The sequence below is a fragment of the Macaca fascicularis genome, chromosome 11 (genome assembly GCF_037993035.2).
Source record: "Macaca fascicularis isolate 582-1 chromosome 11, T2T-MFA8v1.1".
NCBI lineage: Eukaryota > Metazoa > Chordata > Mammalia > Primates > Cercopithecidae > Macaca > Macaca fascicularis.
The window spans coordinates 5,789,579-5,808,695 of NC_088385.1; the positions used below are offsets into that span (position 1 = coordinate 5,789,579).

General features: G+C 44.5%; 1 protein-coding gene across 1 annotated transcript; it reads left to right on the top strand.

The window, feature by feature from the left end:
- Positions 1-969: 969 nt before the first annotated feature.
- KCNA1 (potassium voltage-gated channel subfamily A member 1) lies at positions 970-9,319 on the top strand. The gene is made up of 2 exons (XM_005569869.4): positions 970-1,537; positions 1,904-9,319. The coding sequence occupies exon 2, from the start codon at positions 2,453-2,455 to the stop codon at positions 3,938-3,940; it is 1,488 nt and encodes a 495-aa protein (XP_005569926.1). The 5' UTR covers positions 970-1,537; positions 1,904-2,452; the 3' UTR covers positions 3,941-9,319.
- Positions 9,320-19,117: the final 9,798 nt, after the last annotated feature.

Here is a 19,117-nt window from a genome sequence, read left to right on the forward strand (position 1 = left end):
TACCAAACTGCCGGCAGCCTTTTCTCGAGCTGCAGGCGCGGAGACTCAGCGCCTCTGGGGGCGCAGCTCCAGCCGCACTCGCAGGGCACGGCGCACGCCCCCAGCTCCTGCTGCCATGCGCCTCTGCGGGGGACCCTTTCCGAATAAATTGCAAGCTTTGAAAGTGGCCTTGTGGAGGCACTAGGCTGGGGAAAGAGGCTACGGGAGGAGGGGCATAGGGTGGGAGGTGAGTAGGCGACTTGCTTCTCAGATTATTCCCAATTAGCACCAAGTTGGCAGACAACCCCACAAACCCACGAAGCCTTCGGTCCCCCACAAGTCACATTCTCTGTATTTCAGAATAATCGGATTGTAAGAAAACTTCAAGTCCCATCGTAGGTTAAAGAGGGACAGGCTCTTAGCACCATCGCCGCCTAGTAAAACTACATGGAACAAACCCAGGGATCCTCAACTGCACAGCTCTGCCTAAAGTCTGCAGCTCTGAGAGTCCAGCCGGCGGGGGGAAGCTGGGAGGGCCCCGCAGAGAGCAAGGGCCTTCTTGGGGGAGGAGCGGAATGGGGCGCAGAGCAGTGCGATCGAAGAGGGTTACTGTGGGACTGCACAAAAGCAAACCCATTGGAGGAGTTTTGCCAGAAACACCACCGCCTGCATTGCGTCGGACCTGACCATTTCCAATGTGAAATTCCCGGGGAAGGTCGCGAGCCGCCAGGGGCCGTGCGTGGGCGGGGCGGTGGGCCACAAGGGAAGTAGAGTTAGTGGTCGGCTTTTCTGGTAGGAGAGGAAAAAGCTGTGCTGGCAAGGGTGGGAACTGAATGACAACCCCGCTCTCTTCCAAACCACCCCCTCATATTTTCCATCCACCTCCTCGCGCCTGCCCTCCCCCGCCCTCCCCAACCCACGCCCGGGTGGGCCAATCGCTGCTCTGTATTCCAGGCGCTTTCTCAGGTTTCTGCTGATCTTGCAGCGCCCAGAAATGGACCGAGCGGACCCGCCGCCGCACGCACCCTGCTCCACTCCGAGCTCCTGAGGGCTCCCGGCGCGCCGCGTAGCCTTGGCGAGGTCCGCGCTGGGGTGCGGCGAGCGAAGGGAACTGGAGAGCCATGTAGATCCAGGCTCTTGCCCGCCCGCCTCCTTCGGGATCGAATCAAGGGCTCCCATAGTGTTAGGAGGGGGCGAGAGTGCTGTTTATCGTCATTTGCCTCTGAGCTTCGGGAAAGAGTGATATTTTGCTTTTCCGCCCCGCATCCTCCGGAACTCCCTGCACCGGAGAGAGGACGGCGTCTCCAGGTTGCTGGCAACCGGTGAGAATGGGGGTAGGGAATGAACATTTTCGCCGTAGCTCCTCGGTAAAGCGATTGTCCAACTGAGAGGGGCGTCGGACGAGCGGACCAGGGCGGCGAGTTTGCCCGGCGCGTCTCGGATGCTGCTGCGGCGGCCGCCGCGGCTCCCGCCAGGGCACTGCAAAGGCGACCTGCCGCATTCCCACGCGGGCTCTCCGCCGACTCAGCACCGCCCCTGCGCCAAGCCGGCCGGCCAGGTAGGGGTTTCCCCAGCTCGGGGCTGCAGAAGCGGGGGTTGGGGCGACGGGGTGGGGGAGGCCGGGGGTGCGGGGATGCTGCCTGGGACCCGGAGCTTCCCCCGGCGTCTCTCGGCGCTTTTCCGATCTCTAGTTTAACGAAGTTGTAAACAGATCGGCTGTTGGGCATTGGGGAAAGTGGGATGGAAGAGCCCCAAACTTGGATTTCCGGGTGTCTGCGTGTCGTCTGTCCGTGTGTGTGTGATAGCCCTAGTAAACGTCCAGTGCTTTCCGAGCTAGAGGTCTGTGTTCTTCGGTGTCTGTAGGTCCGTCCCATCCGAATGCTTCTGATTTTCTACCCCCGTATCACTTTCTATTTCTCTGCAGCGTCCATCGATCGCCCTGGTGGGAGCTTAGAAGGCGGCAGGCGAAGAGGGGTAGGAGGGGGGAGAGCCGAGGAGAAGCAGAGGGGGTGGCAGGCATGGGGATCTGCTGAGCTGGCACTGCACCGGGTCCTAGCAAGGCTCTCGGAGGGGAGGGGAGGCCAGGGCGACCCCCGAAGCCATGGCCCAGTCCGCTAGAACGGCACTGCGTTAAGGCACCTGGGATCAGGAAGAAATATCTAAACAACAACAACAACAACAACAAAAAGCCAACAAACCCCCAAATCCAAACCCGACCCTCTGCAAAAAGCGGCACCCGGCCCGCAGGCGAGGGGGATTCCAAATTGAGTACAAGGCAGGGTGGAGGGGAAGGCAGCGAGAGGCAAAGTCGCAGATCTCCCGACCTGCTCATTTTGAAGCCCCTCCCCCTGGGCGTGAGGGAGACGCGCACTCCGGTGGGGGGGCCGCTTGGGTCCCCCCCCACCCCTGGTCCCTGGCTGTTTCCCACCCCGGGCTCTCTCCTGGCCTCCCACCCCCGCGCCCGGCTTTCACCATGACGGTGATGTCTGGGGAGAACGTGGACGAGGCTTCGGCCGCCCCGGGCCACCCCCAGGATGGCAGCTACCCCCGGCAGACCGACCACGACGACCACGAGTGCTGCGAGCGCGTGGTGATCAACATCTCCGGGCTGCGCTTCGAGACGCAGCTCAAGACCCTGGCGCAGTTCCCCAACACGCTGCTGGGCAACCCTAAGAAACGCATGCGCTACTTCGACCCCCTGAGGAACGAGTACTTCTTCGACCGCAACCGGCCCAGCTTCGACGCCATCCTCTACTACTACCAGTCGGGGGGCCGCCTGCGGAGGCCGGTCAACGTGCCCCTGGACATGTTCTCCGAGGAGATCAAGTTTTACGAGTTGGGCGAGGAGGCCATGGAGAAGTTCCGGGAGGACGAGGGCTTCATCAAGGAGGAGGAGCGTCCTCTACCCGAGAAGGAGTACCAGCGCCAGGTGTGGCTGCTCTTCGAGTACCCCGAGAGTTCGGGGCCCGCCAGGGTCATTGCCATCGTCTCCGTCATGGTCATCCTCATCTCCATCGTCATCTTTTGCCTGGAGACGCTCCCCGAGCTGAAGGATGACAAGGACTTCACGGGCACCGTCCACCGCATCGACAACACCACGGTCATCTACAATTCCAACATCTTCACGGACCCCTTCTTCATCGTGGAAACGCTGTGTATCATCTGGTTCTCCTTCGAGCTGGTGGTGCGCTTCTTCGCCTGCCCCAGCAAGACGGACTTCTTCAAAAACATCATGAACTTCATCGACATTGTGGCCATCATTCCTTATTTCATCACCCTGGGCACCGAGATAGCTGAGCAGGAAGGAAACCAGAAGGGCGAGCAGGCCACCTCGCTGGCCATCCTCAGGGTCATCCGCTTGGTAAGGGTTTTTAGAATCTTCAAGCTCTCCCGCCACTCTAAGGGCCTCCAGATCCTGGGCCAGACCCTCAAAGCTAGTATGAGAGAGCTAGGGCTGCTCATCTTTTTCCTCTTCATCGGCGTCATCCTGTTTTCTAGTGCAGTGTACTTTGCCGAGGCGGAAGAAGCTGAGTCGCACTTCTCCAGTATCCCCGATGCTTTCTGGTGGGCGGTGGTGTCCATGACCACTGTAGGATACGGTGACATGTACCCTGTGACAATTGGAGGCAAGATCGTGGGCTCCTTGTGTGCCATCGCTGGTGTGCTGACAATTGCCCTGCCCGTACCTGTCATTGTGTCCAATTTCAACTATTTCTACCACCGAGAAACTGAGGGGGAAGAGCAGGCTCAGTTGCTCCACGTCAGTTCCCCTAACTTAGCCTCTGACAGTGACCTCAGTCGCCGCAGTTCCTCTACTATGAGCAAGTCTGAGTACATGGAGATCGAAGAGGATATGAATAATAGCATAGCCCATTATAGACAGGTCAATATCAGAACTGGCAATTGCACCACAGCTAACCAAAACTGCGTTAATAAGAGCAAGCTACTGACCGATGTTTAAAAAACAAAAGCAAGCAAACAAAAAAGCCCCACTTAGCAGCTCAAAAGACTTAAAAAACAAAACAGAAAAACCTGGTGACTCATGTCACGCTTTGTAGATACTTTACTAAGTAGACTTCGAATGCTCTATTTAACTGTCAATGCATTGTTGCATTGAGGATTTTGGGGGTGGTGAACCAGAAGCTTTCAAGATCCATGACAATAAACTATTTTCCTTTTATTAAAAAATGGGAAAAGAGAGAGTATTTTCTAAAACTGGCTTAAAAAGATTAGTCCATGAACTAGTCTAGGTAAAACAATAATCATATGCTTCCCCAAACTGAAACATTTTTAATGCTTTGGTTTCTTTAACTTTTTTAAAAACTCAAAACAAGATGATCGCTTAGAAATATAAAATTAAAATTTGCATGGGACTCCAGTAAAAAATCTTTGCAAACTGCATAGCACATTGAAGACAGTGCATCAGATGTATTATATGTAACATGATAGACCAGCCAAAATGGACAATGAATAGATATTTTTATTTCGATCAACTGAACTGCATATTACAAGGTGAAAAAAGAAAACTCCAATTACTTAAGACTGGTTCACAAAGCACCTTATAAATTGGATACTGGTCCTGATCTGTAGGGATTTCCTCCTGGGCCCATTCTCTTTCTAATCCAGATTGTTCTCTAAGAAAAAGATAACTGAATTAAATTAATTGATTCATCTGCAGTGCTGCTAAATTTTCTCAACTGCAGATGAGCCAAATACAGGTCTTTTCTCACCAGGCCTGCACTCCGACCCCTGGCTTTCAGAACTGGATGTAAAACCTTAGCCTCCTTATTGCAAGAGAGCACAAATGAAGTTAAATGTAAGCATGTTTGAATCTGATACAATTTACTTTATAATCGCATGCTGAGAAGTTAGCCCAGACAATAGGGGATAAGCTTAAGTTGAAATCGATTCTTCTAAAAATAGATCCTTTTTCATTTGCATTCACCAAAAGTGCACTCCTCCATTTATTAACTATTTTATTAGTAAATACAGTACTGTATTTAAGTGCATATGTTAGTCAGATGGGAACAATAACTTTTTGGAGCTCAAAGCATGTTCTCTCATTCAGCATTATGGCCTATTTGACTAAGATGTACCTTGAATTAATTAATGCATGATTTCAGTAATAAAAATTTAAAAAGTAATAAAAATTACAAGTCTGTGGGATGAAAGGCCCAATAGAAATTATGGGGGGTGGGGGTGGGGGCACTCAGTCAATTTTCCTGCCTTTGCTCAGGGAAATACCAGGTTTTTTGTGCAGGTGTAGGCGGAGAGAGGACCAATATGCCCATCCCTTAAAGGGAAGCCATGTGAAAAACTAAATAAATCATCAAGGTATATATAGCAACACCTAAGAACAAGTATTCTTTCTAGCTGAAGACAAACACAAGCAACACAAACAAACAAACAAACAAAAAAAAGGTGCAATACTGCATGTTTTTTGGTGCATTCTTAGGATGTAAATGAAAATGTTTCTCTATCGTATGCATCCAAAGCAGAGCTGATTTTTTTTCTTTGCAGTCATTATTTGAAGTCTGCAGAGACTTCAGCCCTCCCCTTGAGGCTCCCTGAAGAAACTAAACCAATTGATTTAATAGTTGCTTAGTGCCTTTATCCTGTACCCACAGTGAACCGCAGAAAGTGCCTCCCTGACACAGCTGAGAAGTTAGGTAACAAAAGTGGGGAAGGGTTGGGGCACAGACCTTTTGCTTTTTCTTTTTCCATTCTCGCTCTCTCATTTCACCACTGTGAGAAGACCACACCACCCTCAACCCTGGAGAGGAGAGTCCCAGGAGGGTGCTGTCTCTCTGGCCATCTACTAGCATTGGTCCCTTTGACAGCCTGACGCTGGATGTGAACTGAGACCCATCTTTGAAGTGGACGTGAACTGTGAACTTGTTTTTTCCTCTTCTCCACCAGAAGCCAAGATAAACTTTTTGGGAATTTGTTTCCTATCGAGGGCCACTTTGGACACACAAGGCTTCCTCAGGTCCAGTGTAGTGCTCCTGGCACCTTTCCTTATTCTTTGTCTGTTAGTAACAGCACTTTGCAAATCTCTCTGATGGTCCAATCTTTTTGGGCATTGTTGTGGATGTGGGAACACTCAGTTCATAATAACCTTTCCTAGGCCTTCCCTCCCGGTCTACCCCTTTCAGATATTTCCTATGACGCTCCTATGACCTTCCCACCTGGCAGTCACTTCACAGGCTGAACATCTAACTTCTGCTTCCCCAGTCGCTCAGCCCAGAGAATGGTGGGGACCCTGTTCCTGGCTGGAAGACAGCCACGGAACACAGACCTCTGGAGCTTGGCAGCTGTCCACCCGTGGAGAGGTACTCACAGCCTTTTTAAGGACCCTGAGGTGGGGAATCTTCATTCTGCGCTTAGCATGTGGCTGCCTGTTACCTGACATTCGGGCCCAGCTTCTTCCGAAAACCTGTTCTGTTTCTCCCACCCCTTTCCCCCATCCTGTCCTAGAACTAGCAGTGAGGCAGTCACCCTAGAAACTCGAGTTACGCCCATTCTGGCTAACTCGATTAAAAGAAAGAACATGGATATCTTTTTTTCCTACGTGACTTCTGTGAATCTGTGAGATGAACACAACACACATCGTGGAAGATGAGGGGCCAAGAACTGCACGGCATTTGACTACAGGGCATTAAACCCTCCCATGTGATGTCTCCTTCTCGTCTGAACCTTAACTCATTCTGGTGATTCCTTTCCTACTTGCTTAAAAATCCCCAATTAGGAAAAAAAATGCCAACCTCCTGCCAGTCCTGGGGCTATCTTGATCTTTCATTTCAACGTTGAGGTCTAGTGCACACAGAACTTGAAACACCGCACTCTGTCAACAGCAATAATCCACTCGGTACTGTGGGATGGATGGGTTAATGGATGAGAAAATGGCACCAAGACTGACTTTGGGTACTTGGTATGCTTACCATGGTTACACCCTGGAGTGGTTGATTCTTCTGCATGTGATATAGAAAAAAGTGCTGCATGCGGTGAACCTGTCAGCCTGGGACTGGGGATGAGTTGTTGTTATGAGTTTGGGGTGCTGTGAGGAAAATGAATGCTGCTTAGCTCATCTGTAGGTCATTGCAATGAATTCAGTAAGAATGGAGTACAGGGATTATCTGTGTAGCATAGGCATGCGATGTTTGACCAAGCTCTTACCCCTCGCACTGTAATGTGTTGAAATGTCTTTGTAGACCTGAAGGTGCACTTAACAAAACTGCCTATTAAGGGATAACTATTTTTTGGTTTACTTATTCTTATTTATTTTAGCAGGCTCTTTACCTTTTCTTCCCCTTCCTAGGCATGGAGCTCTAACAGCTCATGTCCTGACTATGTGTTTTCTCTAGGAGAAGACTGTTGATGTGCTGATAGCCATAACTCCTCTCTTCCAGTCTATTGGGGCCCTAGTTCAATAGGGTGGCATTGGAAGGGTTGGTCACAGCAGGGCTGTTAGCCATCCCAGAATCTCTGAAGTGGTTAACTCACCTGAAGTGATCTGAATCAGAGAGACCAAAGACATTCATTTCCTCTGTCCTCAGATTTCTAGAAGACAAATTCCAGCCAGGAAAACTTTCTGTTTTTGCATCTCCCTTTTCCCACTTGTGCACAACTCCCCTTGCACTCCCTGGAGACTTGAGTTCTGATTTTCAGTTATATCAGTTCGTTGGGAGTGTGTTCGTGGGTGAGCCTTGCAAAATCAGATACACCAAGAGCAAGTCCTTCTCCCGGATTCCGGCCAGTGGGCAGTCATTTCCCTGAAATGGAATTGTAAGGCAGGTTTAGATTCCACCATGGTGGACCTGAAGCACAGGTGGTATTACAGTCTTGATTTGCTTGAGAATTAAAAACATACATGTAAATGGCAAATGAGGAATACATTTTTTTTTAAAGTAGAAATTTGGTTGAGCCTATAAAGGGCCTTCTTCACATTATGTATAGTTACACATTTTTCAAATGAGTTACCATCTAAAAGTCAATAAAAATAATTTCCTAGCCCTCTCATTTAATATAGGAGACCTCAAAACACATGCTTTTTAAAATTTTTACATTTTAATTCTTAGTTTGGTAGATTGGATTGAAAGAAAGGAGAAAGAACATTAGCAGAAGGCACTTTCCCATTTTCTTCCAGGAATGACTTATTCCTGGGGTGGTGAGAATTGGTGGGTGGTAACCATCCATAGTATAAAATTGTTAGAAAGAATATAAACTGCCAAACAAGCATGTTATCTTCAGGCTTTTCCAAGCAAGAATGGAGTCTTTTGATGTTTATGTTCATTTTAAGAAGACAAACAAACTAAAATTTTAAGACCAGACGCAACCCAAGTTGAATTGTGATCTCAGGAGGTGACCTCTCATCCACCATGTGGCATATTACTACTTGTATTTGTATCATGGAATTTCAGGGTATATGTGAACATGTCTAGTATGACTCAGGTAAACCTTAAAAGAATGTATGTTACTTACCATTTTTGTAAAGAAGCAAACAGGAGCTGAATTGTTAACCAAAACTGTTCCATTACCTTGGGTCACTGTGCAAACTAATTCAGGGTATAGATGTAAAGTTTAGAAGCCTTGGGATTAAATGCCAGCCTCTTTGCTCAGGCAAAATGACCCTGGGCTTTCTTGGGAAGTCCAGCATGTATGTAAGGGGTGAGGCCCTGCTGACCTCAGGGCTATTAGCTTTAAGGAGATTAACCCTAGTCACAGTGATTTTCATTTAGGAGCTAACTAGGAGTTTACTTTTTGTGATGTGAAACTTCAAAGAGTATAGAAAACTTTTGTACCACAATCAAAGAAGAAGAAGAAATGGTGTATGGAATGAAAACAAAACAAAACAAGAAATCTCTTGTAAAATATTCCAGGTCAAAGTTGTCTCCTCTCCAAACCTTGCAGAAGCACCTTTCTTCTCTTCAGCGCACTGTTTTGGGACTGTTTATGCATCAGATGTAAGTAGACAACATGGACTCCATGTGACATGCCTCTAAGAGTAAAGATAAAGTATTACTGAGGTGAAAAATAAAAATGACTAGTATTAATTGAAAGTGCACCATCAGGACAACAAACCATTTAAGCTGAAAAAGCGCTATTTTATTTCTTCAGTTTGCCAGTTGCTTCACCTTGAGTTAAGGACATGTCTCATCTTCACCTACTGTGCATTTTCCCTTCTCTAACTGTGTAATATGTCAGGTCAAGGACATTGAATGTTATGAATTGAGAACCTAATTGATGCGCATAGTTTTCATCTATGCAATTTTACTTGCTTCTGTCACTTTATGATCTGTTCATATTTGGCATCAATTAAAGATAATTTTTAAGGATCTTATCAAGGAATATCTTGACTGGTTATTTGTCTCTTGTTTAACTGGTCTTTTGGGGGCCCTTTTCTTCCACCTTCTTCTGTGGGGTCTCTCTAAATAGTGGGATGAATACAAGATCAGATCATGAAACAGCCGTGTTGCCTTTGGCCCACACGGTCTGTTTCTGCTGTCCAAGGACATACCCTGGGGTTACGTTTTGAGGATAAATTCAGTTTGGTTTCAGGTAAGATCCCAAGTGAAGACCATTGGAATTTGGCCTGTGGAAGTTAGAGTGGAAGGAGGATCAAGTTTTTAAAATAAAAGAAGAAATGAGGCTCAGGGGAGCAAAGTCATTGGTTATATTCACTTAAGTTGTTTTGATTTGAAACAATTTTTTATGTACAGTCTGAGAAGCTTTGCAGGAAAGATAACTGCGTGTGTGTGTGTGTGTGTGAGAGAGAGAGAGAGACAGAGACACGACTGTGTGTGTGTGTGTGTGTGTGTGTAACAGTGTTGTGGTCTGGAATCAACTGACTGGATAGTTGCAGTGCGGTGTTAGGAGTGATTTTGATGTGGAAAAATAACGTGGTCACTATCTATTCTTTACATAGGCTTTTTCCATGTAGTTCTACATGTGGTTCACATTTCTTTCTTCCTGTTGTTGTTTTTTTTTTTTAAATGACTCGTTCGTGCGTTTTCTTTTGAATCTTCCTAAGATTTAGATCTTCTCTTTTCCTCCTTGTGAATATCACATTTTCTACACATTCTTTTATGTCAGAGCAAACAGGCGGAGGTGCTCTTGACAGGGGTCTGTTACATGCTAACTGCACTGGGTGGCTGGTGCATCATCGTAGAAGAGTATTGCACTGTGATAGGTTCATGTTACAAGATTTGCAGATTAATCTTTCTTTTGCTGTAGAAGTTGCCACTGAAAGTAGACTACAAACCTGGGCAGGCTGACCATTATTTTTCTGTTGTGGTCAAGAAACATGCCAGGCTAAGCTCTGACAGAGAAGGTAAGAAGACAGCCCAAGACACACCAACAGCAGTGGATGTTTCTCAAAGCTCAGCCTTAGAATGGTCTTCTTGAAGCAGAAACAGATAGAACTAGGTAGCTGCTAGGAATAGGGCTGTAACTGGAAGCTTTGTTGTTGACAAAGCTTTAAAAAGAAGTCAGGTCAGTTTAAAGGGGGGAGAACAGAGAGCAGATGTGATCTGAAGTCAGCGACTCTGCCACTGGGTGGGAAACTGCTTGCCGCAGTCAGTCCTGATTTCTGGATTCTGACCAGGTTTGAGTGTGGAGGGAGGGCCAGCCCTAAGGCTGGTGGCAAAGTACTGAGTGGATAAGACACAGCATGGCAGGCAGTTTACCTGGAAAAGAGCCCTTTGAACCAGTTTGAAAACAGACAATTTACGACATCTTATTTAATTAATTAAATCTAAGATACCATTACTTGTAAGATGCAGTGTTATCTGACATATTTGTAAGAAAGAGAGAACACCGACAATTATGACCTGCCATTGCATTGATTCATCCCAATTTTACAGATGTAAAAAGGTAAAAAGAGGAATCTTCAAATTGATACGCTATAGTGATTCTAGTATTTCCCTCCCCCGTTTTTATTTCTTGGTGTGATTAAGTGTTCGAATTCTGGTCCCTTAAATTTGGCAGTTTTGTGCAGATGTGAACCCTGAATAGAACCGTCAGATCTTATTTTAACTATATTTTTATCCCTCAGTATTTTTCTTGGCCCTGTCCCTGACTTAGGCTTTGTGCTAGGCATTGGAGGTGTGTTAGTTGACAGAGCAATGTACTCTACAGATCCTCTGCCCAGCAAAGGACTTAGACTTAATTGTGATCTACGGAATGAGGCTGGTCTTGTGTTATTCCCTCTCTCTCCCTAGAAAAGCACTCCCTCTATCATCAGATGTTCAGAATCGTCAGCGGCCCTTTGCTTTCAAAGTTCAAAGCAGCTGGGCACGTTCATTCCCAGGAAGGTGCTAACAGCAACACTTCCAGTCTGGATAGCTATCTTTGCAGTTTTCAAACCCTTTCCACGTTAGTTAGATTGCTTTCTTCTACTTGGTGAATTAGGTTGGGCTGATATTGCTGTCTTCATTTTATAGGCACAGGGATCTGCCCCCAAGATTGCTGGGCAGATGAAGCAGGCCTGGGTTTATTGATGATTCTTTGGGCCAGTGTCTGGCACACAGTAGGGGCTCTGAATGTTTACTGAACTGATCAAATGTTGGAAAGTGTAATGTCACATGGTAAAAACAAACCAATGGATTTCGTGTAGGCATTTAGCCTTTTTGAGCCTTTAAATTGCCCTTTTTTGTTTTGTTTTGTTTTTGAGATGGAATCTCACTCTGTTGCCCAGGCTGCAGTACAGTGGTGCGATCTTGGCTCACTGCAACCTCTGCCTCCCAGGTTCAAGTGATTCTCCCGCCTTAGCCTCCCAAGCAGCTGGGGTTACAGGCGCGTGCCACCACACCCTGCTAAATTTTTGTGTTTTTCTAGAGGCAAGGTTTCACCATGTTTACCAGTCTGGTCTCGAACTCCTGGCCTCAAGCAATCTGCCCACCTCGGCCTCTCGCAGTGCTGGGATTACAGGCGTGAGCCACCGTGCCTGGCCTAAATTGCTCATTTCTAAAATACAACTATAATAGCTCATAAGGTTGTGTGGATTAAATGAGATCATATAGGTCCACATGTTTGGCGAATTCTAATGAGTTTTATCAATGTGAGATGTTAATAGATATGTTGTTAGTTACAAGGACAAAGGAAAGAGCAGGAGGAGGCCACTGCGTCATTCCTCTCTAGAGAGGGAGCCACATTTTAAAGGAAGACTCCAGGGAGATCAGGCGCCTAATTCAAAGGATGTCTTGTATGATGGCGGATCTGAAGACTTGGGGCTGAGGTTTTTTCAGTAGGAACTTCAGTTCATCCTGCACATAGTGCCAGGCATACAGCAGCCTCCCAGGACCCTCAGCCACTATGTCCAGTCTTGTTCCTCCCTTGCCCGGTGGTATTAATACTATTTCACGTCTTCAGACCCCCAATGGGAAGGTTAAGCTGTGCCATGCAATACGCTGAGGAACAAGAAGGGCTCTTCAACAATTACATCACTTCTGATTGCCTCATTTCTCCTATGTGCAAAATGTTGTCTGATTTGATATTTTTTCTTCCACCTGTGAATATTGAAAAATCAAGCAAGATGCTTAGGAAGGGTTCTGATATGCTTGTCTGAGAGTCATTTTATAAATATAAAAATTTATTATAAACTGTCCTAGCTAAAAATAAAACAATGCTCACAAGAATATATGAGTCAATATAGTCTTTTCCTGAATAGCACATACGACACAGATGCTTATAAACATTTATAATTATAATATCTCTCTAGTGGTCTAGCTCTTCCTTCTTAAAACTGACTGGATTTAAACAGCAGTCAACTTTTGCCTGCATTTCTTTAGGAACTTCATTGGAATTAAAGTAAGGAGTTAGAATCAATCTGTTAGAATCTTGGGTTCACAAAAACATTTCTCTAGAGGATAATATTCAGGGGCTAGATTGAATTCTTTAAATCTTAATCATTTTTTAAAATAGATTTTATGCAGTATGTTCATGTGTGCTAACATATTCTCATGTCTCAAGCGTTGAGCATTAAATACACTGTAGGAATGTTTCCAGATAAACGAATTCCAGTTGAAATTTATTTTTTTTCAGAATTGAAATCAGAGGATGATCCATGAGTAGGGACTAAGTTTAGAATAATTACGTTTTTGGGCTCAAGGCCAAATTCAACTTTTGTTAAAAATGCTTATTCCTCAGTATAATGAATTAAGAGTGTTTGGAAATCCCAAATGCTTTAATTATCTCTAGAGTGATGACACTCTCTTTGTTTGCATTCCACTCAATATCATTATTTCACTGCTTCAGAAAGGAAGTAATTTTGTTTTATGTGAGTTGCAAAGGGAATCTTTCTGAGACGAGGATTCACTGTACATTGTATTCCTCTTTCATTAACAGGCAAAACATTTTTTAATATTAAGGAGAAAGTTGTGCATGTGTCAGCCTTAAAAGATGGAATGCTCACCTCAGTTTTTGAAAGATCAAAGGATATTAGCTTATTGTTAAAGGAAGTTTCTAGTGAAGATGGAATAGCTGTCTTAAGTTTACACAGGGCGAAGATCACTTTTTTGGCATTTACAAAATAATGCTCACCCCTAACGGATAAAAACGAGTACTCAAAACATAATTTAATCATGGCGTTGGTGATTCAAGAAAGAAAATTATTTAACTTTATCCCATACAAAGTAATTAGTGTGCTGGAAGAAGAGTGTTTGCCCACTGCAAGAATTTCCAAATAGTGCATTAGAACCGAATGTTTTAAGCCAAAGACACCCACCAGATATAAAACAAGGGCAAAAGAAAGTTGCTTAGCATGTGAAAGTCAAATCCTTTGTTTTAGTTATAATGCCCAAGAATTTGCAGCAAGAGTATGAAGGGTAAAATGAGATTGATGACGTTTACCTGACCGAAGGTGGTTAAGTTTGGCTAGGGCAACTTTCCAGTCTCCGGTTTTCAGATAGATGATTAGGAAGCAGACTGATACTGGGAAGATTTGACATCCTTCTTACCTGTTGAGCAATATGCAATATATCAAGTCACTCAATAAGTACCCAAGGCTAAAATGGTGACTAAAACAATGACTCATCAGTTAATGCTATTTAATGTTAAGTGATGGACTCCGATGCTGTTTTTAAAAAGCCATGTAAATCATCCCACGTGTCAATTTTGTGTGCTCAATGGTTAGCCAAATATGACGGAAATGGTTATTGGACTCTGGACTAAATGATCCAGGAATTTTGCTGGTGTTCAGTAGCATAGACTCTTGGTTATCACAGATTTTGTAGACATAGTCTTGCAGAGAAGAAGAGGAATACATTAGATGACTTTAAGATGTGATCTTGGGTAGCCTTAAAATTCTAGTGTTTGATACTAAAGGGCAACATTTCATTAGTCCCAAAGCTACATACTGACCTAAGTGGAAAATGATTAAAGATGATTGTTAAAAAGCAGAGTCTTATAATGGCTATACAATAAGGATGATTTTTTTTTTCATTTAAGTACATTTTCTTTATACCTGATGAATATATTAGGCAAAATCTTTACCATTCACATAAATTATACAATCACTCTGTGAATGAAAATTCTGAACTTGGCCTGTTACAGCAATTCCCAACTTCTCTGGTTGGGCTGACATTCAACTTTTATTATATTGAGTTCAGTTCCCCAATTCAGAAAACATAGTAATTGAGATTCTCAACAAAAACTGTTGTTCTTGGTGTCCTCTTCTTTGGGGAGGAATCTTTATTATGGGTCACTTTGACAGAGTTTGTTGTTTTCATCAAAATAGTTCATTATTTATTGAATTCCCTCTCAAAACCTGCAGCCTGAACATTTCCGGAGAATATATTTCTTCTTCATTCTGCTTAAGACTGATTGGTGCATTCTCCATGTATATCCCTGCTTTCTTCAGAGATCAGAGGTTGGCAGTTAATTTTGCTAAAAAATGGTTTAGTAGATCATCTGGGATTTGATATGTTAGAGCATCATCTTTTGGACTGATGAGTGTAGACATTCTAATATTTCTTGAGAGTCTTAAAAGTTGTTTTATTGTCACTTTAGTGAAAGTGGGAAAAGGGAACTCAGCACTTAACTTGAAGATCGAGAAATGGGACTCTTAAAATAAGCGTTGGTAGAGAAGTCTCTGGAATCTGAATTATAGTTCAGATCTATTTCATCTCTTGCATAGGCTTTAAACACCCATACATCACTTACTTGGGGCCCCTGATACTTGTGTCTCCAGGAAAATACCCATTCCCATCCCTTGTTCATGCATACATGGGTGCACATTATCATACACACACAACCACATGCATGCACACACACCTATACACCTGTCCATGAACCTGTTGGTATCATCCTTGCTATAGGACAGGTATGTGTTAGCCCCAGTGAGATAGCACTTTCAACTGATACTAAAGATTTGTCAGCTGAACACATTGGCTCATGCCTGTAATCCCAGTGCTTTGGGAGGCCAAGATGGGTGAATCTCTTGAGCCCAGGTGGTATTTGAGACCAGCCTGGGCAACATGGCAAAACCCCATCTCTATGAAAAAATACAAAATTTACGTGGGTGTATTGATGCATGCATGTAGTCTTGGCTGCTTGGGAGGCTGAGGTGAGAGGATCAACTGAACCTGGAAGATGGAGGCTGCAGTGAGCTGTGATAGCACCACTGTACTCCAGCCTGGGCAACAGAGTGAGACCCCATCTCAAGAAAAAAAAAAAAAGATTTGTCACCACCCCCTTATAATTAAGCAGAACAAATTTTCATAAAGAGATCATGATAAAATTTTCCATTTGGTAATTAGAGAAATTGCCATTCAAATGAAGGAAAAAGCAAAACCAAAGAGCGGAAGTGGAAGATCCCAGGATATTTTCCTCTGGGCCCATGGTGCACATCACAGTGAATGTGGTGAGGAGCGCTCTGATTCTTTCCTGCCTGGTCTATGCTCCACCTGCTCCCCGGATGGCTCAAGTGCACAAAGACAAACAATGGGCCTGGGGCGACAGATGCATGTGAAGCTCTGACACAGCTGGAGATGTGGCCATCTCTGAACGCTGGTCTATTCCTGCCTGGGCCATTGCCTTCTACTTTGTTAAATTCAAAAAGTGTGTATTTTCTGTCCTATGGTCTGCTGAGAAAGTGACATTTCTAAGTGGAACACTAGGCTTTAAAATTTTAAGCTTTAATTTATCACCTTAAATTTGCAGAATTTGGGTTTGTGGGCCAATTCCATGTCTCTTTACTACCCCAAGACTTTGTTTGCTGGTTTATAAATATTTGTGATCACAAGAATAGCTGCCTCAGCAATGCTATTTGGCTGAATTACTAACGCTACACTATTTTGATTCTTTTTGAAGAAAAGTGCTTTTCCCCTACAAATCCCAGTGACACTCTTCAAATCTGGATTCGTGTAAGACTTGTCATAAATGAATAAAAATGTAAGTGATATAATATGCTAAAGGCATGCCGTTTTAGTATTATTTAAATTCGTGCCTCGGTAAGCTTGGGCCTTCTGGCTTTATTTAAATTCTAACACTGCAGAACACAGGAAAGGTACACATTTGTCTACCCCATGTACAAATATCACAGAATTTAATGGCGTCTTAGTTAAAGAGGAAATAAGTGTTTCTTTTATATTTTTTACAATTCACGAAGAGCTTTCTCATACATCATCCTATTTGACCATCACACTAGACTCTTGAGGTGGTGGGTAAGTTATATGTACTTCTTTCTGCATGAAAATTGAGTTCCCGGGGAAACAGACTAGGAGATGAAGATTATGTGCAGGAAGATTATTAGGGAGTGCTCTTGGTATGATACTTGAGGGGAGAAAGGAAATGCTGAACAGACGGAGAAGCAGAGCTGCAATGCAGTCAACACAGAGGCCAAGTCCTCCCGGAGGGAGCTCTGCAGGAGCCGGGATGGCCCTTCAGAGTTGTCCTTAGTTGGCACATGGAGGTGAGGGCTTCACACTTCTCTCATTGACCTGTCTGTGGGCGCAGTTGCCCTGGGAAGGAACATGACCTTGGGCAAGGTAACTCTGTTGTCAGAGGCAATTCCCCAAGAAAGCCGATGGCTGAAGGTACTTCTAGCAGCTGGGGAATAAGTTCTCCAGTAGTGAAGGGGATCAGGGTATGACATCAGAGCACTGATTATGGTAGTATAATACACTCATTTGTGGCCAGAGGGAAGGCACCAAGAAAGAAAAAGATGAACAGTAAAGCACAAGGAACATTCATGCAAGGAATCATCAGTTTCTAATAATCAAGGGTGGACTGTAGTTTATAAATTGACCTGTTAAATGTACAAAGTGCTCTGCGGCCCCTGGAGATGACCCTTTCTAATGCATACCAGAAGGCAGCCTCCAGACTAGCCTGAGCTCTCTTGTATGGATCGAGTTCAATTATTAATCAGAAGCGATGGGTGATGCTGGGTGATGCTGGCTAATGCTGCCTAATGGCACAGACTGGGTAATTGTGCTCTTCTGTAATGCGTGTTCAGAACACAGGTTTGAATGGAACTGATACAGCCTGCTCCTCCCTTGTCTGGGCCCCTCAGTGGTATAATGCTTTGAGGGCCCAGTGAAATGCACCAAACCACACCTGTGACTTAATGCATCTGTATAACATTAGCACTTCCTCTTAATGTGTCATATGGATGATAAAGAAGTGCCTGGAAGGGAGCTGGTGGGAAGGGGCCTTTTAAAAGCAAACCCTCAGCCCGTGTGGTATTATCGCCATGCCCCTAAGTGTTTTTGTGGCCAGTTTAGAAGTACTCGGCGTGGAATTAATACACCTGGATCTTCTTTAAGAGAGTTAACTTGGCATTTGGTCCAGAAATGACAGAGCTATTTAGATTTTTCATCTGAAAACAGATCTCAGGGGAACTAATTGTTTAGGCAGCTTTGCATTTGGATCTGAAAAAACCTGTGTGCTATGTGATTACTGGTAATTGCTCTATTACTCTGTGCCTTCAAACTGTTAACAGGAACTTTGCATTTTGCTAAAATGTCCAACTTATTTCACCAGAAACAGAGTAGATTTGAAACTGTTCAGAAAACAAATATGGTTCCCCAAACTTCTGCCATTGTGTAGTATTAAATCACAGTTGTGTTGGAAATCTAGATTTCATATTTTAAATCCTGAATCTTAGCATTTTAATGCTTGAACTTTAGAATAAAATACCAACTTCTTTTAGTTTAGGTATCAAATTGTAGATGCTCATGGACTCCTGCAGTTTACAAATGAACCATTTAAGGAGTAAAATTGGGTATTTTAGCCGTATTTATGGCAAGCCATTTTCAGAGGTGTCGAAGACCCTACGATATTTGGATATTGCCAGAATGACTGAGGCCCTGAGACTACCAGAAGCCTGCAGATCTCTGAACAAAGAAAGAGAGAAGATGGGGGAGCCTCCACCTCAAAGGTTTGGCTCTCTGACCTCCACACTGGAAATACTGTCGGTGTGTGTGTTGCTTTGCAGAGCCTTTACTTTCTTTCTTACCTTTCTTTCTGACTTTTCATTAAATTTTTCCAACCACCAGTAAAAAATAGCTAGTTATGACCTTATTTCCAAATCAGGCTCTTCTAGAAAAGTGACCTATTGGGAAGAGCTGAGTTGGAACAGAAAAGCCCATTTCTTTCCGGTACTCTAGCAACGTCATAGCAGTTATCTCATTCTTCCTAGAAAAATGAGCAAGCCTCCCCAAATGGATTCCCCTCTCTCTTCAGAGCTGGACAACAGGACCTGAAGGTCTCTAAACAAATGAGATCATTAATACTGAAGTGACCTGTGGTGAAGGAAGGCATTATTTCTATGACGTAAACTGAACAGACATACAGAACCGACAGATTCACTTTTGCAAGTAAAAATATTTGGTCCTACCCAAGACTCTACTGATCCACTCTTAGAAATTTGCAGGGGACACGGTGTGGTGACACAAGCCTGTAATTCCAGCACTTTGGGAGGCAGACACGGGTGGATTGCTTGAGCCCAGGTATTTGAGACCCACCTGGGCAACATAACGAAACCCAGTCTCTACTAAAAATACAAAAATTACCTGACTGTAGTGGTGCACACCTGTAGTCCCAGCTACTTGGGAGGCTGAGGAGGGAGGATTGATTGGGCCTGGGAGGTCAAGACTGCAATGAGCCAAGATTGTGCCACTGCACTCCAGCCTGAGTGACT

Excerpts from the sequence above, each read along its gene's own strand:
- KCNA1 (XM_005569869.4), top strand. The coding sequence starts at position 2,453 with ATGACGGTGATGTCTGGGGAGAACGTGGACGAGGCTTCGGCCGCCCCG.